This window comes from Panthera uncia, chromosome A2 (assembly GCF_023721935.1).
Source record: "Panthera uncia isolate 11264 chromosome A2, Puncia_PCG_1.0, whole genome shotgun sequence".
Taxonomy (NCBI): domain Eukaryota; kingdom Metazoa; phylum Chordata; class Mammalia; order Carnivora; family Felidae; genus Panthera; species Panthera uncia.
Genome location: NC_064816.1, coordinates 72,011,899 through 72,039,704, shown reverse-complemented (window position 1 = coordinate 72,039,704; position 27,806 = coordinate 72,011,899). Strand labels below are relative to the sequence as shown.

General features: G+C 43.1%; 1 protein-coding gene across 2 annotated transcripts in view; it reads right to left on the bottom strand.

Moving 5' to 3' along the window:
* The window catches only part of AMPH (amphiphysin), a 248,068-nt gene that overhangs the window by 73,626 nt on the left and 146,636 nt on the right, over nucleotides 1–27,806 (bottom strand). For both annotated transcript variants that reach the window (XM_049642759.1, XM_049642761.1), the window contains exons 5-11: nucleotides 26,358–26,453; nucleotides 17,520–17,627; nucleotides 15,266–15,351; nucleotides 5,262–5,337; nucleotides 4,292–4,374; nucleotides 1,995–2,133; nucleotides 793–921 (exon numbers count right to left, since the gene is read on the bottom strand). In XM_049642759.1, the coding sequence (XP_049498716.1) occupies nucleotides 793–921; nucleotides 1,995–2,133; nucleotides 4,292–4,374; nucleotides 5,262–5,337; nucleotides 15,266–15,351; nucleotides 17,520–17,627; nucleotides 26,358–26,453 (717 nt within the window). The remainder of the gene's footprint in view (nucleotides 1–792; nucleotides 922–1,994; nucleotides 2,134–4,291; nucleotides 4,375–5,261; nucleotides 5,338–15,265; nucleotides 15,352–17,519; nucleotides 17,628–26,357; nucleotides 26,454–27,806) is intronic.

The following is a 27,806-nucleotide window of genomic DNA, read 5'->3' as shown; positions in this document are numbered from 1 at the left end:
ATGGCATCAGGAACAGCTCTGGAAGTCAGGAATCTTCATTCTTGAGACAATGGGATGACCAAGTCGCCAGCAGAGGTAGACTTGCAGTCCACGAAGGTAGCTGTACCTGGGGCAGGTGCGCCCCGGGGTCTTTGAGACCAGGACAATTGCAGATGCTTCTGTTTGCCAAAGTAGGAAGGTCAAAAGGCTTAAAAACAGTCATCTCTTTTCATTGTATTTTCCTATTCTCTACTAGGAAGCAATACAAAAGAACTAACACAGGGCATAAAGACATGAATTCACAAATACTGATGTTCCCCGAAGTGCCGGTAAAGAAACAGAAAAATTGAAAGCTACCTGGTCCATTCCTCAGATGGAATACTCTGGTTAAACATCTTCTTTTGAAAAAAGAAAACAGTAACATGACATGAAAAAAAGACGCTCAATTAGATGAAGTAGAAAAGTCAGGAATACATAACAATGCCATCTGAATTTTATGGTACAAATTCGGTATTTACCTAGAAAAATAGACTGAAGGAAAATAAACCAAAGTGCATTCATTTGTGACTATGTCAGAGTGGTATGATTTAGGGGATTATGAAAATTCGTCATTTCACACTTTTCGGTGTTTCCAAACATTGTATGTACGTCTCCTATTTGAGAATGCTTTAGGCATACCAAGTAATTAACAAACCTGATGACAGCTGAAATGATACTGCAGGCTCTAACGTCTGCCACTTTTAAAGCTGATCCCTGAGGGTCCCTCTGCCACGGAACTTCTGTGGACATCGCAGCTCCATACGAGGCACTTACCTGCGAAGGTGTCGTCACACTGATTTCCGGAACAAAGTTGTCCTCAAAGAAATTGATGATGTTCTCCTGTTGAAGTTCCTTTGTTGGAGTGACTTTGGGCAGAGGTGGGACAGGAGGCCCTTTCCTGGTCTACAAAACATCAGAAACACAAGCAAACTAATTCAGCCAAAGACGGCACGCGAGATGTGCAGAAATGCCACGGAACAGTGCTGGGCGGACGTATCGGTCACTGACTGAAATTTAGATACGTGTACAGAAACAAGAACACCTGATTGAGCAGAGAATGCTATCTCCCTTGGTGGCTCTCTGAGCACCAACAAGCAAGGGCCCCGTGAGAAATACTCCGGCAATGCCACTCCATTCATCTCAACACAAGCGCTACACGCAGGGCCAGGTGCCTATGCCTCTAAAGTTAAAACTAAGGCAACACCTTTTGTGGAGTCAACTGAAAAGGATTTCTCATTTCAGCAATAAATTGGAACTTGAACACTAACATCAGGAAAGTTTGTCACTGGAATCACTGAGACCGCCCATAGGTAGCACACATTGCACTCCCCACGTGAGTGTTTTCAGGAGTAAGAACTTGACAGAACTATTCCGTGGATCTTCTCACGACTTGCCTTACTTTCAAAGCCTGCACCGCACTGGACACTTAGAGTCTTCCTGTAGGAACTTCATCTTCACCCAAAGTGGGGAAGACGAAGGCGGCCATGTTTCTCTGTATTTACCTTTTCTAATCTTTCCGGTTTCCCCCAATCATTTCTTCTAGAAGCTTTTGTTGAGCTTGTGCACCACACACTGTGGGTAGTACCCAAACTGTGAAATGGCGTATAAACATCACGGCTTTCTTGGCCATACTTGACCCAAGGGTAAGCGAAAGTGCTGGAGGAAGGGAGGTCCTAGCAGAAGGCAGGACTGATCAGAGCCTTCTGAAAGCAAGAGGTGGGAGGAGAGGAGGGCATGGAAGGAAGCTGAGGTTGTGGAGAGAGGTCTCAACACACTCAAACGTAGGGTGTGTGAGGATGTAGGGCTCCAAACTGGGAAAACAGCTTGATTCCTTAGTGGCCATCACAATGCCGACAGCCTTGAAGTCTCCCCAACTGGAAACTCCTTTTGATGCCCCAGGACCCCAGGACTATCCCAGACAGGGGTCCTCACGCCGAGTTCTTCCATTTGCCCCAATGTACTTGACCTCTTCCTACCTGTGAAGGTGACCTAGGCCTTGCCGGTGCAGGAGACGCAGGTACCAGCGTGTGATTGGGACTAGCTGTTGGGCTCGGGATGGGCGAAGGCTCCTCGGGCGGCGATGGGGTCTTTGCGATGCGGAGAGGACCAGAATCGCTGGATGAACAAACACATGAGAGTCAGCAACGGGCCGTCTAAAGAACAGCACTTATGTTTCAGGGGTCCTCCAGCCCAAAGGAATCCTGAGGCACAAAAGGTTTTGGCTCTCGTCTAGCTCCCTTCTAGGTTAATTCTGGCTGTTATGTACAGTATTTATTATCCACTGGATGCCAGACCCCGTTTGGAATACATCATCTCTAACCTCACAACACTCAGGCCTTGCTGTCTCCACGTAAAGTGGGGCACAGAGAGGTTAAAAACCCCTGAAGTCACTCAGCATTTTGCTGGCTCTGAATTCAGGCCTTGGGAATGCAAACCCCTTGTTCTTTCCACTGTGCCAAACAGGCTCTGCAAGAATCATCCAAAGAGAAGCTGAATTAGCTGAACCACTTTCAACTTTTGATTTCCTTCATAATGTTACTAGGTCATAATCGATAGAAAAACCTACCCTGAAAATGATAAATTTTACGTTTATTCTCAGGATAGCGCTGAGTAGGATTTTATAAGTCTTTTCTGATAACATTTGGAAACAAATTCATTACTTGTTCCCCTTTCTACACCTTATAAAACAATGACTGAACTCAGACACCTTGACAGGCATGAACGAATTATGTGAAGGCAGAGTGTCAGCAATGTTTCCTGAGAACCCACCGCATTCCTGGCACTGGGCCAGAGGCGTGGGACCAGCTCAAAGGTGATTGAGTGGGAGGAGGGCACTTGGGACACATCCTACTCTCTAAGACCTTCTAACGTCTACAGATTGAGGGAACAGAGTCTCTACCCCAAAATAAACTAGCGCATACACCACAGCATGATCTACATATTCAAGGGAGTGAGTCCTGCGGGGAACACGGATGGGCCACATGATTGAGACTACGTGCCAGCAATCATGTCCTCTGTCGGGAAGCGGGGATCCAATCTACACTCAACAGGGAGCCCACTGAGCTCACTCACCACCTCGTTCTGCGGAGGAATGTTGAAAAAAACCAAAGGAACATTTGGTAAGTGGCCATGGCCTCCCTCTGTCTTCATTTTATCTGATTCAGCAACACTGAAGTGTTCAGACACATTTGTTTCACGTCTCTACGAGGGAGGACCCCCTAAGTTTTTCACGTGCTTTACAGCCAAAACACCCAACGTCATTGCGACGTTCCTCTTACAACTTCCTCTTTGTTCCAAGTTCATGCTGAGATACTATATTGGAAACAGTGCTTCCTTCCACTCCTTTCATGTGTTCTTGTAGGGAATGTTCTTTCCCTTCGAAGGATAAGAGATCCTAAATGCTCACTTGGGATAGCAGCTGTAGCAGAGACTATTATGAGGATGGCTAATACAAAGAGTATCATTTAAGAAAATTAGCTCTCTATAGAGAAATCCAAACAATAACATGGGTAGGAGTGTGTGTTTTTATAAAGGTGTATGATGTTGAAATTGCAAATAGAGAATGTCAGGACTGCGTATTACCTTACAAGCCATTTAGTTCAATACCATCTTTTTTTTTTCTGTTGATTAAAAAAAAATGAGATCTTCACCCAAAGGATTAATGGACTCACTCAAGGAAAGCAAAGCCTGTTAACTGCAGGATCACAAACCTGAAAGCTGGGTCTTCTGATTTCCAGCCCAAGGCTCACAAGCCTGCCTTCCTTGAACATATGATGCCTGAGAAGGATCGGTGTATTTGACCGACTGACTCACAGAATCAACGTGCAACAGGACTGAAACAATGCAGCATTTGCAAGGTCAAGTCAGGAGGTAAGATGATGGTGAGGTGTCAATTACTTTCCAAAATGGATTCATGGAAGATGCCAGCACTGACGATAAGCATAAGGACTAAGTGCTGGGAGTTTAGGAATTCCTTTCTTCTCCAAAGAAAGTAACAGGTGCACAACCAGAAATTACGTGTTAAAAATGTATACCCCAGGTCCCGTGGAAAATGGAGACAGGCAGATAGTCAATTCTATGGTGACAATGACCAAAGCCCACAGTGAGTAAATCTAAAGGCTAAAGGTTAAGGTGAACACAGAACAGAGTCTGACAGTGGAAAGGCTCCTTAGTGTTAGAGTTTTCTAAGAGGATTAAAATAGCATGGGCTGGTGCAGACTGCAGAAATTGCGACAAGCATTGCATGAACTTGGGTCTGAAGAACACAGCCTACCTGGGAGCTCCTTGAATGGTGAAGGCCTTGTCAGCGTGCTGGTCGCCCAGCTTCGTCATGACTTCGTACAATTTGTGGCAAAGCTAAAGGGATGGAGACCATTGGTCTGTTAGCTGTAAGTCATTCTGGTGCCGATGCAGGCTACTGCCCTAAGAGAGGAGGAAGCGTTTACTGAAAAACTGAGAACCTTAACGACGATAGGGATGGCCTCAGGATACCTTTAAATTCTACAAATGGACAATTTAAAACTCATGTCAAGGGGCGCCTGGGTGGCTCAGTCGGTTGAGTGTCCGACTTCAGCTCAGGTCATGATCTCGAGGTTCATGAGTTCAAGCCCGGCGTCAGGCTTTGCGCTGACAATGTGGAGCCTGCTTGAGAGTCTCTGTCTCCCTCTTTCTCTGCCCCTCCCCTGCTCTTTCTCTCTCTCTTTCAAACTAAATACATAAAAATTAAAAAAAAAAAACTTATGTCAAAACTGAAAGGCCACAGACACAAATAAACCTTTAAAAAACCAAAATACATTTCTCAACCAGAGTACAGAATGGAAAACAAACCCTTATTGTTTCTGCTGACTCTACTAGAGATAAAGTCGTACGACCACCCTGCTGAACTAAGACAATATTAGTTGACGACAGGACTGCTGACTGAATGCTCAGATACCAATTTTTCCTCAGCCTCAAAAAGTATCACTTTTAAACGCCACTTTTAAAGCTGACTGGAAACAAAAACCAAACAAAACAAGACTGTGAGACTGTGACAGGGAGAAAAAGCATTTCGGAAGAGGAACGAAGACCGGCCAGGATTCCTGAGGGCCTGGAGGAATACTGGAGAAATACCACTGAGAGTAATAACATGCTATGAAAACAAACTCGCAAGTAAGTGACAATGCTACGCCATTTCATTTGCTTTCAGAAAAAAAAAAGTTCACTTATTTTATGTTCCGTAAGGAAAAATAATCATCGTTACTTACCACCGCTATTTCCTTATGAAACTTGGCCTCGAGGCTGGAAACATTTTTGAAAGTGTTGACGTAAAACCCAACTCGTCTGCCATGTAGAGACACAAAGAGGAAAGAAGAATAGGGAAAGACCGGTCAGCAAAACCGCATTTGTAATGGCAATGAAATGCATTAGGAACAGGTTTCCTTTGTATAATTGTGATTAACACTGGGCCACATCTGCTGGCCCACAGCACAATCTCTCCAAAGGCAGTGGACGTGTGGAGACAGTGGCTCTCACACCGTGGGGAACACCAGGACTACATTTCAGATTCTGCAGGTCTCAGATAGGGGTGGAGGATGTGCATTTAAAAAAAATTTTTTTTTAAGTTTATTTATTTTTGAGAGAGAGAGAGATGCAGAGTGTGAGCAGGGGAGACAGAGAGAAATAGGGAGACACAGAATCTGAAGCAGGCTCCAGGCTCCGAGCTGTCAGCACAGAGCCCAGCACAGGGCTCAAACCCATGAACCGTGAGATCGGGACCTGAGCCAAAGTCCAATGCTTAACTGACTGGGCCACCCAGGCGCCCTAGAATTTGCATTTCTAACAGGCTCTAGGTAACAGAGGCTGCTGCTCGTGCAGACGGAACACATTTGGAACCACTGCCCTAAGAGTCTGTTGTATTTTAGACGTGTGTCTTGTGAAGGGCTGGAGAGAGAAAAGCTTATCATTAATTTTTATGACATATACATAGAATCATTTTGGATTCTGAAATGTGGTGGATAGGCAGAAATAGAAAACCTACCGATTAATTACAATTCCTCAGCTAAAGTAAGAGGGCCAAATATTAAGACACAAGGTGTCCATTCACAGTATCTCAAACAGGTTTGTGAAGCAAAACCAGGGGGTGGGACTTTTAGGTCCCTAATAGTAAGCACACCTGTCAACCCCGAGGGTTCAGCCCAGTACTTCCTGAATGGGCTCCCTTTGCTCTAAATGAGGACACTGTATTAATTCAATCTTTCTGAATCCATCTAATAAATTACTACTTTGATTTCATTCGTGTTCTTGTTTCAATGACATTCTCAAAAATAAGTCCAGAATCCTGACTGGTTCATGAGATTCTAAATCCCAAGTAAGAACTTAGATGCCAGAAACATTAGACAGGCCAGATATATGGAATAAACATACTCGGGGGGCGGGGAGGTTGTAATAAGAATAATATATTGTTTAATATATAATTTTATTATTTAATAATAACTTATTACTGGGGAGTAAGAATGTGGCTGTACATAGGAGGGCCCCTCTTATTTAAACAATGACATGAAAGCATAAATAAAAGGGGACCTTCCTATTTAGCTGTGCCTTGTGCTGAGCAAGATTCCAATAAGCCGAGCGGACGAATGTTCCATTATCATTAAAGCCAACAGAAAGAGCTGCCATGTAATAGACACCTTTATTTATTCCCTCACTTAATTCTTGTAACTACCTCCAGGGTAGTGAGCCTCATTTTACATCCAGGTCAGCCAAGGCACAGACATACTAATTGTCCAAGGTCTCGTAATTAATAACCAGAGAACCTGTGTTTGGATCCAAAAGGAGGAAAACCAATAGAAAAGCATGGACTGTGTGACAAGAAATTCTGCTTAAGCACGAGTATCATGACTTCTGCTCTCTCCAATGAATTAGGGTTTAGAATTTTAACAAGATAAAAGATAAAAACCCAATTTAGAGATTCAGAGATGAAATAATGGTTAAGTACCATGTGAAACTCCAGTAAGGCTTACTTTTTCTACGTCTTAACCTGTGCCTTAAGTTCCTACCGTGTTCCACTTAATTTTTTTTTTTATTTTAGAAGACTAGTTTATTTGGGTTTCCTTCATCTTTTCAGCTTTATTGAGGTATAGCTGAAAATTAAAATGGTGAGATATTTCAAGTGTACATTGTGGTGACCTGATTCACAATTGTGAATGGTTCCCCCATCTAGTTAAGTAACACAGCTCTCACTTCATAAATGTATCTTGTGTGTGTGAACATTTAACTTCTACACTCAGCACATTTCAATTATAGAATATAGTGTTATCAGCTATGGTTACCATGTTTTACATTAGATCCTCAGACCTTACTCACAGCTAAAAGTGTATACCTTTTTACCAACCTCTCCCTATTTCCCCCACCTCCTAGCCCCGGACATCCACTTTCCTACTTTCCATTTCTATGAATTTTCCTTCCCCCACCCAGATTCCACATACAAGGGATACCATGCAGTAGAATCACCTCGCACACCCATCAGCACGGCTGTCATCAAAAAGACCAGATAACAAGTGTTAGCAAAGATGTGGAGGAAAGGGACCCCTTGTGTACTGTCGGTGGGAATGGAAATTGGTGCAGTCACTGGGGAAAACTCCTCAGAGAGGTAAAAATAGGACTACCAGGGGCGCCTGGGTGGCTTGGTCAGTTAAGCGTCCGACTTCGGCTCAGGTCATGATTTCACGGTCCGTGAGTTCGAGCCCCGCGTCAGTCTCTGTGCTGACAGCTCAGAGCCTGGAGCCTGTTTCGGATTCTGTGTCTCCCTCTCTCTCTGCTCCTCCCCTGTTCATGCTCTGTCTCTCTCTGTCTCAAGAAAATAAATAAACGTTAAAAAAATGAATACAAAAAAAAAAAATAGGACTACCATATGACCCAGTGATCCCACTTCTGGAGATACGTCTGAAGGAAATGAAACCAGGCACTCAAAGAGATACAGGCACTGCCCCATTCACTGCAGCGTTATTCATAAGAGCCAAGAGATGAAAACAATCCAAGTGTCCATCAACCAGGGAATGATTAAAGAAGGTGTGGAGCGCCTGAGTGGCTCAGTCGGTTAAGCATCCGACTTCGGCTCAGGTCATGATCTCACGGTCCGTGAGTTCGACCCCCGCGTCGGGCTCTGTGCTGACAGCTCAGAGCCTGGAGCCTGTTTCAGATTCTGTGTCTCCCTCTCTCTCTGGCCCTCCCCCGTTCATGCTCTGTCTCTCTCTGTCTCAAAAATAAATGTTAAAAAAAAAAATTAAAATAAATAAATAAATAAAAAGAAGGTGTGACATGTATATATATACACACACACATATGTATATGCATATATACATACAGGATACATACACCTGCATATATATGAATATACATATACACACATGTATTATGTATATTATTTCATATCAAAATAAAAATAGGTGAATTGAGAGGCATAATCACTGTAGATACTAAACATTAAGTGGAACATATGTCTTTGTCCGGTTTGTTTCACTCAGCATAATGCCCTCATGGTCCATCCATATTATCCCAAATGGCAGTATCTCTCTCTCTTTTTTTTTTTTTGAAAGAGAGCATGAGTGAGCAAGGGAGGGGCAGAGGGAGACAGCGAGCGAGCAAAATCTAAGCAGACTCCATGCCCAGCGTGGAGCCTGACATGGGGCTTGATCTCATGACCATAAGATCATGACCTGAGCACTGAAATCAAGAGTTGGATGTTTATCCGACTGAGCCACCCAGGTGCCCCTCCTTTCTTATGGCTGAATAATATTCCATTGTGCGTGTGTGTGTATATGTGTGTCTGTGTGTATATATTGATAGATGACAGATAAACAGACATATATTAATAAAGAAAATCCTGGCACAGGGTGTTTGGGAAATAGCAACTACTTGGGAGGGTCAGATCAGAAGCTTGGGAGATAAGAGCAGTGAGGCAGGCCTGTGCGCTGGGGCAGGGGATCTTCCCGACTGTGAAGTATGCGTTTATTTGCAGGCAGTGGTTATTTGCAGCCCTAGCCATGTGTGGGACAGGGGAATGGAGGGGACCTGTGTTTGAGGAAGCTAACAAAGCAGCACCTGTACGGGAGGGGAGTCTTCAGGTGCACTGACAACACTGGGCAGAGGGTCCAGCTCACCGTATGTGGCAGAGAAGACTTCCGGCGGCACTGTAAGTGCCAACTCAGGACCCCCATCAACCGGTCATTCCTCATACCTCCCGTCATTCAATTGCTCAACGAAGGGCCTATCCACTCTGGGTTCATGCCTAGGGGTGGGCTCCGGGGGCTCCAGGAACACACAGTCCACTTACAGGAGCCCCCGAGGGGAGGATTCATGAACACACACTTCACCCACGCTGGTGAGTGAAAGACGCAGAATGCCAATGTTAAAGTTACCACGAGAGGCCATACACAATTGAATACCAAAAATGAGTAGGTTCAGACAGAAACGGCTACAGGAACTGGGAAGATAGGGGAATTGACAGGCCCTGTGCCAGCTTCGAATGTCTGCTTGAGAGGATCAACTTGGGCTGGCCCGAAGGAGGGTCAGATTTAAATAGACGGCAGGTGCAAATGGATGGGGGAGGGGGTGTAGCTGAAGTTCATTGGCGGGGACTGCTTTGTTTTCATTGGTTTTTCACTATGACGAACAAAACCCTAATGACGACCTACGAATTAAAACTCGGTGCATGGCTCGACTATTTCCTTAGAATAAGTGCCTTGAGTGCAAACTGTGTGAGAGGCACAGACCACAGAGGCTCTGGTGTGCACTTCCAAGCTGCCCCCACGGGGGCGGGGTCCTTCTACTTCCTTGACGTTCAGTGCGAAGTTGCACAAAACCTTCGGGAATATGATGGGCGAGAGTTTGCATCCGGCTGCCTTTTACAGTTATATTCCTTCAATTAAAGTTAATACTTTTTTCTTCATTTACTTAATAGCCGTTTATATTTCTTCTTTTGCGAGTGACCTATTCATTTTTTGTGTTCATTTCTTAGTGCTCCCCCCCCCCGCTTTTATTTAGAAGGTTAACTGCTATTAAACATAGTGATTCTTGGAGACGTTTAGCAAAAAAACAAGAATTCCCGTTCTTCTGTTAGTTTTGCTTTCTGATATATAGCGTATCTTGTTTATATCAATTATTATTTAGAGAAATAAGTGGTGTGGTGCCGGAAAGAAAGACAGACCTTGTTTAACACGACTAAACAGATGTCAAATGATTTTCTAATATTTTTGTGGTTCATTTTAGAATTTCGAAGCTAAGTCAACTAGGATGTGTTTAACTTAGAAAAAAAATGTGTTGGACACTTTTGATGTAATTCGTCATAAAAGGGTTTTATGAAATTGGAGACTCTTTCAAAGTAGGGCCTGCCTGTAAGCAGGTCACTACTACAGGCCTAGCACCTGATACGGCACCAGGGCAGAGCAGGTGTGCAGTAAATATTCAATGAATGAACGAATGAGCCAACAAATGTGGCACTCATTCCACTGGAAGGGCATATGCTGACTGTTACCCTTGACTTGTAAAAACCTGATGTCACCAGCAGGAACCAGACATCCACAGAGTACTGCTTTTACGTGTTTGCGAAGTATTCCACATAATCTTCATAAACAAGGGACTCAGACATTACCACGTCCCCGAAGGACTCCTCTGAGGCATCCTCAGGCCCCTTCAGGTTAGCTCTCAAGACCCACTTAATTTCTTTATTAAGATGGTTTTTTCTTCTTGGAAACAATGGGAAGGATTGTCAGCTGAGCTGTCACAGCAGTGCAGGCCAGGACACTCCCCTCAGCACTTCCCTCAGGGAAATCTGCAGGGGTGGGGCTGGGCGGGGGGGTCACTGCAACCCCCTCACCACAACCCCTTGCAATGGAAGAAGCATCCTGTGCCATCCGTCATTTACCAGGGGGGTGGAGTGGGAGACCGAGGAACTTTCTCCTAGCTGGCCCCTGCTCCTCTGGGCCCCTGACACTCCCTCCTCTGAGATTCATGCCGCACGTATTCGGCCCTGTACGGCTCATCTACCAACCCCCAGGCCGCCACCCCACTGACTGTCCACAGCGCACATCTCCTGATTCCCTTCTCTCTCCTTCACCGAATCCTAACACGAACACAGCAGACCTCGACACCCGACTCTTAAACCAAGAAACAAACTCGTAACTCACATGCTTATTCATATACATTCTGCTGCGGATCCTGGGTCTTGCCATCCATGGCTCACAACTGACAGCAGACAATCAAGAGGCCTGCTCCCTAACCTAATTTCCTAGACCACAAGATCCTTCATTCATTCACTTCTGTTCCACTTGTTGATTTTTTTCTTAATCTCTCTGAGATCAGTGCCCCTTTCCTTCCAGGTTGTCATCCCCCTCAGGCTCGGCATCTTGCTTTCTCAAGCTCGGGCCCTGTGGCATACCTCTCACCACTGGCTGGTCGCTATGCCTACACCTCGTCTTTATCCCCCTGTCCCCTACTGGCTCCAGAAATCCCCAGTCCTAAATCATCCCAACCTGTGCCGCCGCCACTGTCGGCTTCTCAAAATGATACCAGTTATTTCAAATTAATTTTTTAATGCTTATTTATTTTTGAGAGAGAGACAGAGGGTGGGGGAATCGGAAGCAGGCTCCAGGCTCCAGCACGGAACCCGATGCGGGGCTCAAACCCATGAACCGCGAGATCATGACTTGAGCCAAAACCGGACACTTAACCGACCGAGCCCCTCAAAATGATACCGGTTATTTTAGAAGGCTTCCCCTGCCCTCTCCCTACTCCCCCAGTGGTATCTGCTATCACTATTCCTCAGGCCCAGCATAGTCAAGATCCTCAAATAAGAGATGATATCCTTCTACATCATCAACCATGGCGTCTCCAATGGCTGCAGTCAGGTTTCTGACCCCACCATCAGCGGGAGCCTGTCTGGAGGCTCACCAAGACAATACACCCTTAGTCTCCTCTGCTTGACCTCCGTTTTGTCAATGATTCTCCTGGCACTCCTTCACTTTTAAAACTCTCGCCATTCTTGGCTTTTTAAGATACTACTCTCCCGGGCCTCCTCCTACATCTGTGATCATTCCTTCTCAGGGACTTCTGCACTTTCCTTAAATAGCGGAGCTCTCATTCCTCAACCCACCATACAGGGAGGCCGGAAGACACAAATGACTGCAATTTCAAGGTGGAGTAATATGGCTGGGAAGAAAACATATGTATAATAAGACAATTTTATGAACTAAGCTTTATTTATGAAAGCCTGCATACGGTCTCATTTTACATAAGAAGTCCTAAATGCAGACAATCAGGATTTACAGGCAACACCACAGAAGTATTTTTAAGTGCCAGCTTCAGGATGTATAAACACGACGATCTTCGGCAAAGTGTTTAACCAGTATGATCCCGAGCTTCCTCGTTTGTAAGGTGGGGATATATGCAATTGTGACGGTTAGAGGTTATGTGTGTAAAGTGAATAAACTGATACCTGGAAAATACAAAGTATTCAACAATAATGAGCGCTCTCTTTTCCTCTCGTATAAACACAGTACACACAATTACTGCAGTTGAATAATGTAGGTCTAGTCAAAAACCACAGTATATATAAAGAGTATATACAAAGGCCCAAGCTAGGATTGGATCAAAGGGCAGGACCTGACTGACGTAAAAAGGAAAAACCCTTGAGTGCGGAAATAAGTCACAGTGGATTAAAAAGCACTGAAGCAGGGCACTGGGGTGGCTCGGTTGAGCTTCCGACTTTAGCTCAGGTCATGATCTCACGGTTCGTGAGTTCGAGCCCCACATCGGGCTCGCTGCTGTCAGCACAGAGCCCGCTTCAGATCCTCAGTCCCCCTCTTTCTCTGCCCCTCCCCCACTCACACTCTCTCTCAAAAATGAATAAACATTTAAAAATAAAGAGCACTGATTTATTTTATTTATTTATTTTTTAAAATTTTTTTTTTAACGTTTATTTATTTTTGAGACAGAGAAAGACAAAGCATGAACGGGGGAGGGTCAGAGAGAGGGAGACACAGAATCTGAAACAGGCTCCAGGCTCTGAGCTGTCAGCACAGAGCCCGACGCGGGGCTCGAACTCACGGACCGCGAGATCATGACCTGAGCCGAAGTCAGCCGCTTAACCGACTGAGCCACCCAGGCGCCCCTGAAGTATTTATATTGTATATGGCAGATAAGGGGAATGGCTTCTCTCCAAAACTTGTCCTTCAAATATTCCCATTGTGTTTAAGTTCCTCTAAAGTCTTTCATATTACAAGATACTCAGACAATTACTTATTTTGAATGACCAAATACTATCTGGGGAAGACACAGAAGCCTGAAACCTCATCAGTCAATGCTAGTTTAGGATGCTTATCGAGAACATTAAGAAGAAATATTTTTGTTCCATACCCAATATGTATTAAGGCAAATAATACCCACCTTTGGGGAATTTTGGCAATTTTCCTGGGAGTATTATCTCATAATTGGAAGTGTTGAGCGTTGTGGTACCTAAGTTCTCATAAAGATCAGTTTAAAAAGCAATTGGGTAAGTAATGACATTTGAGATCACAAAAATTCCTTTAGAGGGGAAATGAACAGGAGAACTGTTTAAATTGTATGCAAGTCACAACTGGTGTTGGGGATGTTGAGGAAGATGATAAGCTGGGGAGAACTCTTGGCTGACATTTCATGAGTCAGCCTTGATGAGGACAAAGACATGGGTGCCAACGATGTGCGTAAAGATTTTGGATACAAGTATTTTTTGAAATATAAGAATGAAAAAATATACTTCTTAAAAAACCCATAATTTCATATGATTTGTGACTTTATCTTCTTTTTAAAATTTATTTGAGAGAGAGAGAGAGAGAAAAAAAGCACAAGCAGGGGAGAGAGGCAGAGGGGCAAAGGGAGAGAGAAAGAATCTCAACCAGGCTCTGCACTGAGCATGGGGTTCAGTCCCACAACCCTGTGATCATGACCTGACCCAAAATCAAGAGTCGGACACTCAACTGGCTGAGCCACCCAGGTGCCCCTATAATTTGTGGTTTTAAATAGGCACGAATGACTCCATGAAAGTTACGAATAGATATCTGCCTCAACAGGAGGGTGATGAGGGGATGGGTGGTGGCAATGAGAATACGGAGGCAGAGACCAATCCAGAAGACCACAGAGAGCATAAATTGATTCCTTTGATGGTCCTCTGGCTTCCCATAGTTAATGACGCCAAAGCTTTGAGGCGGGGAGCCCAAGAATGACAGTACCAAAAAGAGAAATGCAGGTGCGGAAAGAATGAGTAAATTCAGATGAGCGAGGAGTTAATTTCACACATGTTGAACCTTGGGTTATGGCTGGACATTGAAGTGGGATGCCTTACAGGCTGATTCTAGAGTGAACTGGCCGAAATTTCCTCTAGTTATTTCAAAAATAAACACGGAGTGGACACAAACACGGACAAACTCCACTCTAGACCCTCAAAACGCTTACAGTTTTAAAGGATAAGTAGGACCTCCAGAATTTTTAGATAGGAAGGTTTTGAGGATGCCAGTCTGGTTGGAAACCAGGCCAGAGGATTTGTCTTAAAGCAATGTTGCATAGCAAGTGCAAATGTGTTTATATGGCATGGTCTCATGAGGTGTCAATGGAAACTGAGAGGCGGAAGTCCCCACTGCATCCAACAGCTTCTTGGTTCTACCATTGAGGGGGAAAAATAAGACAAGGGATGGAAAATGCACTTAATGCCATGAGAAATGCAGAGTAACCATAAAAGAAAAATATTTAGTGCTTAAAATGGGAATGCAGTTCAGGTTAAAAAGGTCAGAGCTGAAAGCACAGGGTTTGGCATCCAAGCCTGAAGACCAGATGACCCCTTGGGATCAAGGGAGTTCTGCCAAGAGCTAATGGGGTATCCTTGTAAATTTCAAAGTTAAGGGCAATTCTCCTGTTGCCGCTTTCTGAGATGGGAGACTCTACTTGAGAAATATATCAAGGTCTAAAAACTGTGTCATCAATATAGCAGCTGCTAGCTTCGTGTGGCTATTTAAATTTAAATGAGTCAAAGCAAAATAAATTAAAAATTCACTTCCTCCACCATACGAGCCATATTCCAAGAGTTCAACAGCCAGCCACGTGTGGCAGGTAGCTACCATTCTGAAAAGCACAGATATATAGATACATAGAACGTTTTGCCAGGTTCGATGGCCCTGAAGCATCACATCCCCTCTTCTTGATCTTCTAAATGGGACACGTACACCCTGCACAGAAACTTTACCTTGACCATAACGATGGTAACTCCTCTTGTAAGTCAACGTTAAACTCTTCAAACACTTTCTGTGCTTTCTGAAATTCCTCTTCTGCCTGGAAAGGACACATTGACACGTGTTTACGCTAAAAAAAAAAAAATCTCACTGAAACACAAGCCACTGTTACGTACAACAACAGCACTGAACATAAAATAGGAATAGCTTTATGGCATCCAAGAAACATTTTGAGAAGGACAGAAATTTGTCTGGTTATAATCCACAAAACCGTTTCCGATAAGAAACACGAAGTCTTACTGAGACACAGAAACTGACTCAATTACAATGGGTGCTTTTGTAATCTGGCAGATCCATTCATGCCACAAAACGGGTTAACTGTCACATGCACTGCTCTGCTCTGGATACTGCACACGGATGCTTCCCAAAGAGCTCCCAGTCTACCGGGAAGTGAAAATAATTACATTACAAGATAGTGTTGCAGAGCATGCTATTGGGGAAGATGGTATAGAAACAGAGAAGGTTCCACAGGGAAAGTGATATTCTAATGGACTCTTGAAGAATCAGCAAATGTTTGCTAAAGAAGGGGGTGGACAGACACTCCAATGCATGAAGGTGGCGTTCCCTAGCAGCCAGAATCCTAGCTTACCAATTGTGGAAACTTGGGAGGCTGTTTTCACTTTCTTCACCTTGGATACCTCATTGGTAAAATGGGAGACGGTAATGCCTCCTTCACAGCTACTGTGACTATTAAGAAATGACAATGTGGATGATCGTGGTGCCTGGCACCTATGGGGTTGTGCACGAAGTGGAGCTCTTATCATGGCCGCTCGGGAACTGAGGTGTGGGTCACAGGGGCTCTAGCTTAGGATATGCATAGGGAGGAAGCAGAGGGGAAAGAAAATTTGAAAGTTGAGTAGGATGAACAACCACCAAGTTGTGCAGGGTTCGTACGCCTGCTAAGGAACTTAGATTTGCTTTCTACAGGCAATGGCAGCCATTAAAAGACAAGCAGTGGGGAAACAGATCTAGAGATGTGAGGCAGAAAGACTATTCAGACAGCTGTGTGTAGGCAGACAGGAGGAGGCAAGACTGGGAGCAAAGTGAGTAGTTACCAGGTGTCAGTTAGTTGGTGTCTGTAAGTAATGGGCATACGGAGTAAAAGCTGCGGAAATGGGTTTTCTAAAGGAAAATGAATCAGTTCCACAAATCTAGCCCATAGCTGGTCTCTCTGACAATCACAGGTTATATCTTAGCATTTCAAATTTGGTTTTCTCTCTGAATCTGCCTTTTAGCTTCAACTACGGACTACAAACACAGAAGGAAGTGTGGGAACACGTTACTTTCACTGACCCTGCAGGATCGTTGGGGGCCAAGGTTTATTTTGATCAAAATGTAGGAGTCAGTGTCAGCCACATGAACTCTATGGTAACATGCAAAACCTTATTTTTTAATTAAGAATTATGGAAAGCAGCCCGTAGGTACCATGATGCAGTTGAAATTCTGTCCTGATTCCAATCTCCTTCAAAAAGGAAATACAGGCATACCTCGGTTGTTTTGTTGTGTGTGTGTGTGTGTGTGTGTGTGTGTGTGTGTGTGTGCTTTACCTTACAGTGATGTGCAGATAACTGACAATTTTGCAAATTGAAGGTCTGTGGCAACCCAGCATCAAGCAAGTCTACAGGTGCCATTTTTCCAACAGCACTTGTTCACTTCATGTCTCTGTGTCACATTCAGGTAATTCTTGCAATATGTAGGCATCTTCATTATTATCACATCTGTTATGGTGATCTGGGATCAGTGATTATGATTCACTGAAAGCTCAGGTAATGGTTAGCATTTTTTAGCAATAAAGTATTTTTAGTTAAGATACACATGCTGTGTTTTTAATCATAATGCTATCGCACACTTAACAGACTACAGTATAGCGTAAACATAACCTTTGTTTGCACCGGGAAACTAAAACATGCATCTGATTGCTTTACTGCAATATTTGCTTTATTGCAGTGGTTGGGAACTGAACCCACAAGATCTTTGAGGTATGCTTGTATTTAATTTTACTCTCTTAGCCTTCACATCAATCTCTTAGGTGTTCAAAATGATCTGATACTTATCTAGCTGTGTTTGTGGGACAAGGCAAGCTTAGGGTCCCCCTACTTCTCCACCATCTTGACTCCTCCCAATCTGCTTGTATTCAATCTTAAAAAGAGAAACTGTCAGAAGTCATAGAACGTAGAGAGTGGTGTCAACGGTGGGATCAATCCTTACCTTAGAGATTCGACTTTCATCCTTCCTCTTGGAGCTCTGCAAAGCTTCTAGATGGTGGCGAGCGCTGTCATAGTCCACCAGCTTCCTGCTGCGTTTTGCGATGCGATTCTGCCAACAAGGAAATACATACAAATAAGGAAAAGGCGTGGTCATAGAGTCTCTTTTTGACTGCTGAAATGTTTTCCTTGTCCAGAGTAACCAAATATCTTGACTAGAGATTGAAGTGAGCCAGAATTTAAGCAGACAAATGATACCTGGAAATTCTCCAAAATACACCTCCAATTCTTATGTAAAACCATTTATGTAAAAACCATTAGGTAAATATCTTCCCTTTTGATAGTAATTAGGCTGGTCAGTTGAGGGTAGAATGTACGGTCAAAAATCAGAAAATTTCCAGAACTGGTTGAGGGGAGCAGTAAACCTATACTATCTTTTAGCCTCTCCTCTAAATCATGAAGTGTTCCACTTTGAAGATCATGGAAAACTATGTTAGCATTTGGTTTTACACTTCTTTCTTTTTTTAATGTTTATTTCTTTTTGAGTCAGAGAGCGCGAGCAGGGGAGGGGCAGAGAGGGAGAGGGAGACACAGAATCCAAAGCAGGCTCCAGGCTCTGAGCTGTCAGCACAGAGCCCAGCGTGGGGCTCGAGCCCACAAACCGTGAGATCATGACCTGAGCCGAAGTCAGATGCTTAACCGACTGAGCTACCCAAGCGCCCCTGGTTTTACAATTCAAATAACACTCACACCAACAGCAATTCTATAAAACGGATTTACTTCCTAAAAAAACCTTCTTCCTAGAAGTATTCCCCAATCCTTTTGTTCATTAGAATCACCCGAGGAGCTTTAAAAATACGTTGATTCCTAGAGACTCCCACTTCCATTTAGGATACAGACAACTGCAACGAATGTCACTCTCACACCGACAAGAAAAAATGTGGATCATCTATAAAAGGGTAACTCTCATTGATTGTATCAGAGACCTAAGGTCACAAGGCAACAAAGTAATCTGAATTCTTTTATTCAGGAAGAGGGAAAATCCATCCGAGAAGAGATAAGCCAATAGACCATTAGTGCCAACACACCAGGGTACAGGTAACAGCTGTGGCTACCATACAAGTGGACATGAGGAGGTCAGCTAAAATTTCAACAAACTGTTAAAGACCTAATGTGGGGTAAGGTATCACTTTGGAAAGCTGGGTGGCCAAGGCACGAGGGCAAATTGCACTCAGGGGTAAGTTCTTTCCTTTGGCCTCCCTTGGATGCTGTGAGAAAGTCTGGGAACACGACACTCCCTTGCAGTGCAGGTGAGAATGAGATGAGCTATGGTTACACAGCGTGGGCATCAAACCACGCCTGTGTCAATGGACATTTTTCTTTTACAAGGCAAAAGCTTTAAGTGGCTTAAGGAGGGAGCGAGAAATCCTCCTACTCACAGACCCCAAACAGAGATCCACTGCTTGATGGGGAAGAGCAGAAGCAAAACCAATCTGGCCCTGGCGGGGAGGGGGCGGTGATAGAAACCCCTCTGGCCCCTACGCTACACGCAAAGAACACTGTTCCACAAAGAAGGGTAAATGAAAAAGTCCCTACTCATTTGGGGAGGGGCATAAACCTTCTGGGGCCCACAGTCTGACCCCTTTAAGACGCAGAGGTCTGTTCCCACTCGGGCAGGGGCAGGAAACTCCTGCTCAAAACCAACCAGAGGAAAAAGAAAACAAACAGATGACCATGAGGGAAGGGAGACAAACATAATATAAAAACAGGGAAGGACACAACAGAAGAGACTCACAAATGTGGAGAACAAACTGAGGGTTACTGGAGGGGTTGTGGGAGGGGGAATGGGCTAAATGGGTGAGGGGCACTAAGGAATCTACTCCTGAAATCATTGTTGCACTATATGCTAACTAATTTGGATGTAAATTTTTAAAAAATTGAAAAAAAAATTAAAAAAAAACCAACCACAGATATGAGGCTGACTTTGCTTCAGACAGGCTAAGAAAGCATACCAGAAGACAGCCTTGCCCCCATGATAAGTCCAACGCTCAATAACAAGCAATAGCTGCCTCCCACTGGTGGGAGATCAAATATATATGGGGGGCCCCCTTCTGCAATACAAGCATACAAGGAACCAAAATCTGATGGGAACAAGGACACTCAGAAAAATGATCTGGCATCCACGGGCCTGTCCATGTGGGCCAAAGGAGAGGCAAAAACCAGACCTCAACCCTAGAGTCTAAAAACATGATAGAGGTTAAGAGAGCAGAACAAGGCATTAGCAGCCCAAGTCTAGAGGAATGTGAAAGCCCTTGTGCACTGAAAGTAACAACAGTACCAACAAACCCAAACCACTTCAATTCATCAGATTGACTTGCATCCCCATGCTGCTGGCCTGACGAAAAGATAGGCCCATTTCGAGACATTAATGTTACTTCAGTCTTTACTATTCTGTACGTGATGCCTGGGATTCATTCTAAAATTATCACACACACACACACACACACACACACACACATCCATGAGAAAAAATAAAGCAATCCACGAACCAGACTCAGACATGATCCCTCAGACATGTTGGAAATACCAAACAAGAATCGAGTTGCAAAAGGAAGATAACAGACATAAGCAGAGGAATAATGTCTACAGAAATATGGGAACTTTAATAGTCAAACAAAAATCAAATGGAGGGGCACTTGGGTGGCTCAGTGGGTTAAGCATCCGATGTCAGCTCGGGTCATGATGGCACGGTTCGTGAGTTCGAGCCCCGTGTTGGACTCTGTGCTGACAGCTCAGAGCCTGGAGCCTGCTTCAGAGTCTGTGTCTCCCTCTCTCTCTCCCCCCCCTCACACCCTCACACTCTGTCTCTTTCTCTCTCTCAAAAATAAAATGAACATTAAAAATAATTGAAAATATCTTTCTAAAAAAATCAAATGGAAATGCTAGAAATAAAAAAAAAAAAAAATTATACCAGAAAGGAAAAATGTCTTTGATAAGCCAATTGCTGTACTTTAGCCAAGAAAGAAGATTGCACTTGAAAATCCATCAAGAGAAATTATTCCCATTAAAACACAAAGAGAACTAAGAGTTGAAAACGTAACAGAATCAAGCATACAAGACCTGATATTAAATGGTCCAACACAGTATCAATGGATTTTCCAAAAGAGATGAGAGGGTAAGTCAGAAGAAATATCTGAGGAGATATTGGCTGAGAAATTTATATAATAATAAAGACATGAAAGGACAGACCCAAGAAACTCACAAAACCCCAAGAAGGATAAACACCAAACAATACACATCCAGACACTTGACAGCCAAACTGCTTAAAATCAAGGGTAAAGAAAAACAGAAAGAACAAGGCAAAGATTACAGCAGACTAATCCTGAGAAACTATGAAGCCAGAATACAATGAAATGACATTTTTAAAGTACAGAAAACAAAAGAAAAAGAAATCTGCCAACTCGGAGTTCTAGTCCCAGTAAAAATGCCTTCCGACAGTGAAAATGAAAAAGTCTTTTTCAGACAAACAAAAGCTGAAAGAACTCACTTTCATTATGGGAATTTTAATACAAAGTAGAGCTATACAAAAAACAAAACAAAAAAAACACACAAAAAAACATACCAGAAATTATAAAATTCAAGGTAAATATACATGATTTTGGTTTTTTACTTTTAATTGCTTGAAAAGGTAACTGATTATCTAGAGCATAAAAGGAAAGAGAAAATATGTACCATGGGGTTTATAACATTTGTAAAGGAAAAACGTCTGATAATAACAGGACGGGAGGAAAGAGCTGGGAGGAACCAGCAGGAAAGAACGGGAGGAAAGAGCAACCACTAAAAAGTTACAGATGTATAACTAATAAGCAAATAATAAGCAAAGTTAATTAGTCGAGGCAAGGCCCAGGCATCTGTCCTTTTTTAAAGAATTTTTTAAGTTTATTTATTGATTTTTAGAGAGAGAGAGAGAGAGAGAGGGTGGGGAGGGGCAGAGAGAGAATTGCGTGCAGGCCTTACACTATCAGCACAGAGCCCGATGCAGGGCTTGAACCCATGAATCGTGAGATCATGACCTGAGCCAAAACCAAGAGTCGGATGCTTAACCAAATGAGCCACCCAGGCACCCCTGTCCTTTTTAAAGAGATCCCTAGCAGTCCAGTTACAGCCAGTTAGTCCAATCTGAGAACTACAGCAGGAGGAGATCCTTAAAAACACTTTAAATTGTGCACGGAAGGAAGAAGAAAACAACAATAAAATTATATTTGTGGCACACAAAACAATCACAACGCACAGACCCTCAGCAACCTCTAGTATGGGTGTTGTAGGGATTATTCCCACTTTACGTATAGAGGGTTTTGAGTCGCACGGGATTAACTTCTAACGTGTCCAGAATTGCTCAGAAAGTCTCTGGCAAAGATGAATTAGATGTCAGTTCCCACCCTCCCCCACTCCTGCCCCGACCAGTGCCAGGGGCAGGGAGATGCCCGTGAGACCCGCAGGATACAATATCTAAGAAGGCCCTTACTCTCAGGGTCAAAAATGTGCAGAATCAGCAACCCAGAGCAGGTGCCTCCTTTTGGCTTGAACTCTAGTGCCCTCACCTGCCTCACCCAGTCCCCACCCTGCTCCTGACTCTTGGTTACTCCTCCTTCTAACTGCTCCCCTATTTCTCTGATGGACCCCATCATTCAACTACCACTCTATGCTATTCCTCTACACCCCCTTCGGGATTGGTGACAGGTGGGTTGGGGCAGTCACTCTCATTTAGCTGCTTCCAATCCCTTTACCCTCTACACCTGCCACATCCAACTGGTGTTAGTAGTGGAAGGAATGGCTGACTCACACTGGCTTAAAGATATGCAATGAATGAGTCTAGGCAGCATGCAGTGATGCCCTTCAGTGAACTCTGGTGGACACAGTGTGCCTATGAGGTGACAGGGCTCATTATTTTTAGCAAACATCTAACTATCACCTTCAAGGGACCACTGGCCCTTGAAGCAATGGTCTTGTGCGACTCTACGTAACTCTGATAGAGCTCTGCTTTGTGGATATGTAGGGTAGGGATCGGGGTGGGGAACTCTTCTTTAGTATTTTCCAAGAAGCAAATCTTGATTCTTTGAAGATGAATGTGATTTTTAAAAGAGCCAAAATTCAATTACGTCCGAGCCTGAGAATAAGGTGGAAGAGTACACTGGGTCATGTTTTTTTGTTTTTTTGTTTGTTTTGCTCAAAAACAAGAAGTGATGACTCATTTTCTTATGTAACTGACAAGTCAACTACAGAGCAGGGCTTACCAAGGTAGAAGTGACTGTTTTAAAGGCCACCCTCAGTTTTGTGCTGGAAATACAAATCGATCTTATTTCCTTACCTATCTGATATTTGAAAACCTTGAAAAAAAAGAAGTCTCATAAGTGAGGGTCGAGTTCATTCACGTTGGCTTTTATATAGAACATGATACAATTCGTATGTCACCATCCAGTGGCAAATTTCATTAAATAAACTCACTAGTTTGATGGCAAATCGTTTAATTAGACGGTTCAATTGAAATTTTTTCAGATTTCCCACTACATGCTCACCTTATAGAGTAAAAAATTTAATTTACTGTATTTTTCAAAAATTTCAATAATAACCCCGATTTGGATTCACTTTGGCACACTGCCATAAATGTATGTTTAGGTGCTTCTGCATGGCTACCAAAACAGAATCTAAACTCCATTTTACAATAACTGCTCAGAGCTGTAAGCCTGCCTGCATTGATGACAAACTGGCTCTTATTCTAGGATTGATTTCAGATGTCAGTGCTGCATAATAAGAACTATAATACTGGGTGCCCTGCCAATCACAGTTGGAAAAATCAAACATCATTCCCTCATGAATGGTACTTCATAGCCCTTGCTGGTGAGCTGCAGTAAATATTTGGAAATTTGCCTGACGTTTTAACTACACTTGGCCTGTTTGCTTTCAATGGAAGTCAAGGAAGTCAATTGTGTTCCATGCTCTGAAAATTCTCTACTCGGTATTTTTAATCATCAGCCTCCTTTCATTCAATAACCCATTCATTACATAATCATTCAGCACTAACGTGACAAAGTGACAGAGCCTACATCTGCTTCTACCTTCCATTCAGTGAGCAGACACAGAGAATAGCTTAAGTGTATCTTCACAGAAAACAGTCTTTCAAATACGAGAAGCAGCTACCCTGTCTACGCTCTAATTCCAGACAGTTTCCTTTCCTATTGAAATGTAATTTCCTCAACTCTTTGTCATATGAAATGGTTTCATAATTATCTATCTTGGTTGAAACCCTATGTGTATGGTATGATATTCTAAATGTAACTTCAGAGAAAGAGAAAGAGTGATTCTTTCAGCCTCTTTGCATGATGCAGGCAACACCAAGGTGTGTATTTCACTTATTTTCAAGACATCCAGGTAGATGATATTATTCCCAAATCTCTAGTGTAAAGATTGTTCGGTCACTGAAGGATCATCTTTGTGCATGGCCTCAACCATGGACCTCAAGAAAAGGACTGCTTAATTAAAAGTTCTATTAAGTTCTTCATCTTTCTGACATGGAACAAACTGAAAACACTACCCAATGTCTTTTATAATGATTTTATTTTAATCTATGTTTCAATGCAGGTACTTCTGGGTGTATTTGTCTTATAAAATTATATGCTCCTAGGGTGGCTCAGTAGGTTAAGCATCCGACCTCGGCTCAGGTCATGATCTCACAGTTCGTGGGCTCAAGCCCCGTGTCGGGCTCTGTGCTGACAGCTCAGAGCCTGGAGCCTGTTTCAGATTCTGTGTCTCCCTCTCTCTCTCTGCCCCTCCCATGCTCGTGCTCTGTCTCTCCCTCTCAAAAATAAATAAACACTAAAATTTTTTTAAATTATATGCTCCTAGAGAGTATGGCCAATTTCCAAATAACCATGACTGGCAAGTACCATAACTACTGAGATCCTCCACATTTTTTTGATGATACCAAGTTTTTGTTCCTGAAACTCAACAACTTTTTAAATGTGTTCTTCTCTGGTCAGTCACAGCCCCCATTTGCTTAGTTAAATCATACTATGAATGTTTAATATATGAATAATTTAGACTAGTTGCAAACTGCTTTGAAAGTTTTGACTATGAGGTCAAAGTTTTCCCTTATCTTCTCCTGACATATTGGGAAGTGATTTTTATGGAGATTAAATTACCATGTAATATATGATATCCTGAAGTATGATAGGGATTCTGAGATTGTTTGCTCCACGAGTGTTATAAATTCCAAGACAAAATGTGACTGTCTACCAAATAATCTGAAGATATCCCAAGACACATTCTCTATAGGTTAGTGCATGCAGCCTCACAGAATTCTAAAATTTTTTCAGTTTAATTTTTACATTTCTCAGAAAACTTTCAAAAGCTACCCTATACCTTTTAATGAGGATACGGTCCTGCAATGGCTCAATAAAATGTCTTGCATATGATGATAACATCACTGAGAATCCATCATTTGGATTTGTTCTCTGTGACATTTTGCCACCAAGGCTAATGTACCTCGTCTGATCCCCCTGAGGTTCTTGTCTGGTGCCCCTGTGTCCCAAAATAACACTTCGGATGTTGGCCAACTAGTTGTTAGGTATTCTGTGTGGGACCAAGGAAATTAACATCATTGATAGGTGTGCTGTTCTGGCCGAGAAGCTTCACTATGTTTCATGGCCATGGCTACAAAGCAGGCCAGGTAAAAGTGGACCTTCACATAAGAAATCACTTAATTAAGGCACTGCAGGTGGGTGGATGCAGGTTCATGGCTTCCTTCACACTAAAGGAAGGGCAGCACAAGGTTATCTTACTTGGTACTCCTACTTGAGCAGGAAAGACAACGGGGGGTGGGGGTCGGGCAAATCTATTAATGCTACCATTTGCTATATACAGCCCTGAAGGTTTAAAAACCATGTCTACCTCCAGAGTTAATTCCAAATCTATGATGTTCAATCCTTCACTTATATATTTCCCTTTCAATGAATCCAAGTGTCAAATAAGACAAATGTTCTAGCCAAGGTATTTTTAGATCCAGATGCTAATGCACTTGAAATGCTTGTATCTTAACAATTCAATTGGAAGCAGAAAATTTTAAGGAGAGAAAAAATATGCAGGTGTGTTACGAATAGTAAACACGGGAAGATCACATTTTTTTGCTCTCGTGTTCGCAATGAAGTTTTCTCCTTTCCTTGTGACCGCTGTTTATTCTAATGGAAATTCTTATCAAACGCTATGCAATAAAAAAGGTCTGAACATAAAGAAGATTGGAATTTTTGGTATCTGGTTTGCAATTTTATATCTAGAGTATTAAAAAGATGTCTGCAGAGAAATAAAAGTTGAAGCAGTCTGCCAAAGGGGAAAATGTCATTTCTGTAGCTACATTTCATTTCAAAACTGATAGGAACAGGATCACGCGTCCATGCTTAAATGAATGAAAAGTTACCGTCTTTGATGTCAGCTTGAGGACTCTGAACTCCACTTATCCCTTACCTGTGTTTCTTTTTTTTATTTTATTTTATTTTTTTAACGTTTATTTATTTTTGAGAGAGAGAGAGAAAGAGAGAGAGAAAGAGTGCACAAGTGGGGGTGGAGCAGAGAGAAAGAGGGAGACACAGAATTCAAAGCAAGCTCCAGGCTCTGAGCTGTCAGCACAAAGCTCCACGTAGGGCTCGAACTCACGAACCATGAGATCATGACCTGAGCCAAAGTCAGACGCTCAGCTGACTGAGCCACAGAGGTGCCCCTCCCTTGCCTGTGTTTCAATTAGTCCATGGAACCATTCAATTCCTCCCATTATAGACACAAAGTAAAATACCTTTATGTCAGGAAATTGGCCCAGATAGGTATCCAGTGTCAGCAAGGACCCATCCACTAGTTTCTGATGGAAGTCTTCCCACAGGACATCACATTTCTGAAAGAAAAAAGAGAAAAAAGAGATAACTGCTGAATGATTTTAATTGGATCCTTTTCACCAAACTTCTGAAAAATCAAAAATGACAAAATTAGATAAATAGGACTTCCCTGGATAGTAGAGGCCAGAAGAAAAAGTGGATTATTTAATAATACAATACAATTTCAAGGCAACTTGACTACCAGTTCCAGTTTACAATATAGGGTACCGAGGATACAGACTACATTTGCCAGCCTGCGGCACAGCTAAGTACAGCCCACGGGACTAAGGACTGGCCAATGGGGTGAACTTTTAGGAAGTGTCCCTAAAAGGAGGCTTATCTTCCACGTTTCCTCCTTCTGCCAACTGGGATGCAGAAGTGAGAGCTGATGGCCAGTGCTCAGAGAATCATACCGAACCTGGAGGGAGCAGTGAGAAAGGCAACGATGGGCCCCTGTTGTCCCCATACCTGGGCCGCTCACCTGCAAAGCCCTTTAGGGGAGAGAGATAACATTCTATCTTTTGAAAGCTACTTTTGGGGGCTTATTTGCTTTTGTTTCTTTTTCACACTTCAATACTCACCCTAATTATTACAGATCCCCATCCACAAATTTCGCGCAAATGGAAAAAAGAATTTAAATCTTCTGCATGAAGAGGCTCATCTTCTGAGGTGAACAGATGCCCTGAACACATAGCGTTGAGCTCCTTCACCATCAGAAGAGGCCGTATTTGGATCTGCAACTAAAGGTTCCAAAAGTCTTGGCAGGACCTACGAGGACCAAGGTGGAATTCCAGCATTTCCTTACGGAACAAATGTCAACAGTGGGATCTGCCGTGCATAGAACGAAACGCGATGCTCTGAAAAGCTATTCACGCACGTTTCTATTATTCCCTTAAGAAGTCTTCCTTTCATGATGAATTTTGAATTATACACCATTCACCAGAAATTGGTCATACGAGTGAAGCATTTAACAACAACATGTTGAAACAGCGTCTTTATATTGAAAAAATGTGAGAAGAAGGAATTACTTAATAATTGTATGGGAGAGGGTGTGTGGAGGCTGGTTCTGCCAGATTCATTTTCTGAAAGTTTTCTAAAGAAGTAACAGGCCAATAAGAACTTTCCTCCTAATTAAAGCTCTGCTTCTATCTCAGTCTTAACAAGATTATGGAAATCAGTGTGGGGATGTCAGAATTTTCACGGAGCGGCCTGGGGCTGCACTGTTAACGCATCTTTCCAAAGGCTGCGTAGACAGCACACCCCATGTCAGACCTCTTGAGCTGGGTGGCCGCATCCCTTAGGAAGGATCCCTTACAAGGATCCCTTCTGTGCCTGAATGTTCATCAATGAGTTCACGTGAGGTGGGTATGACA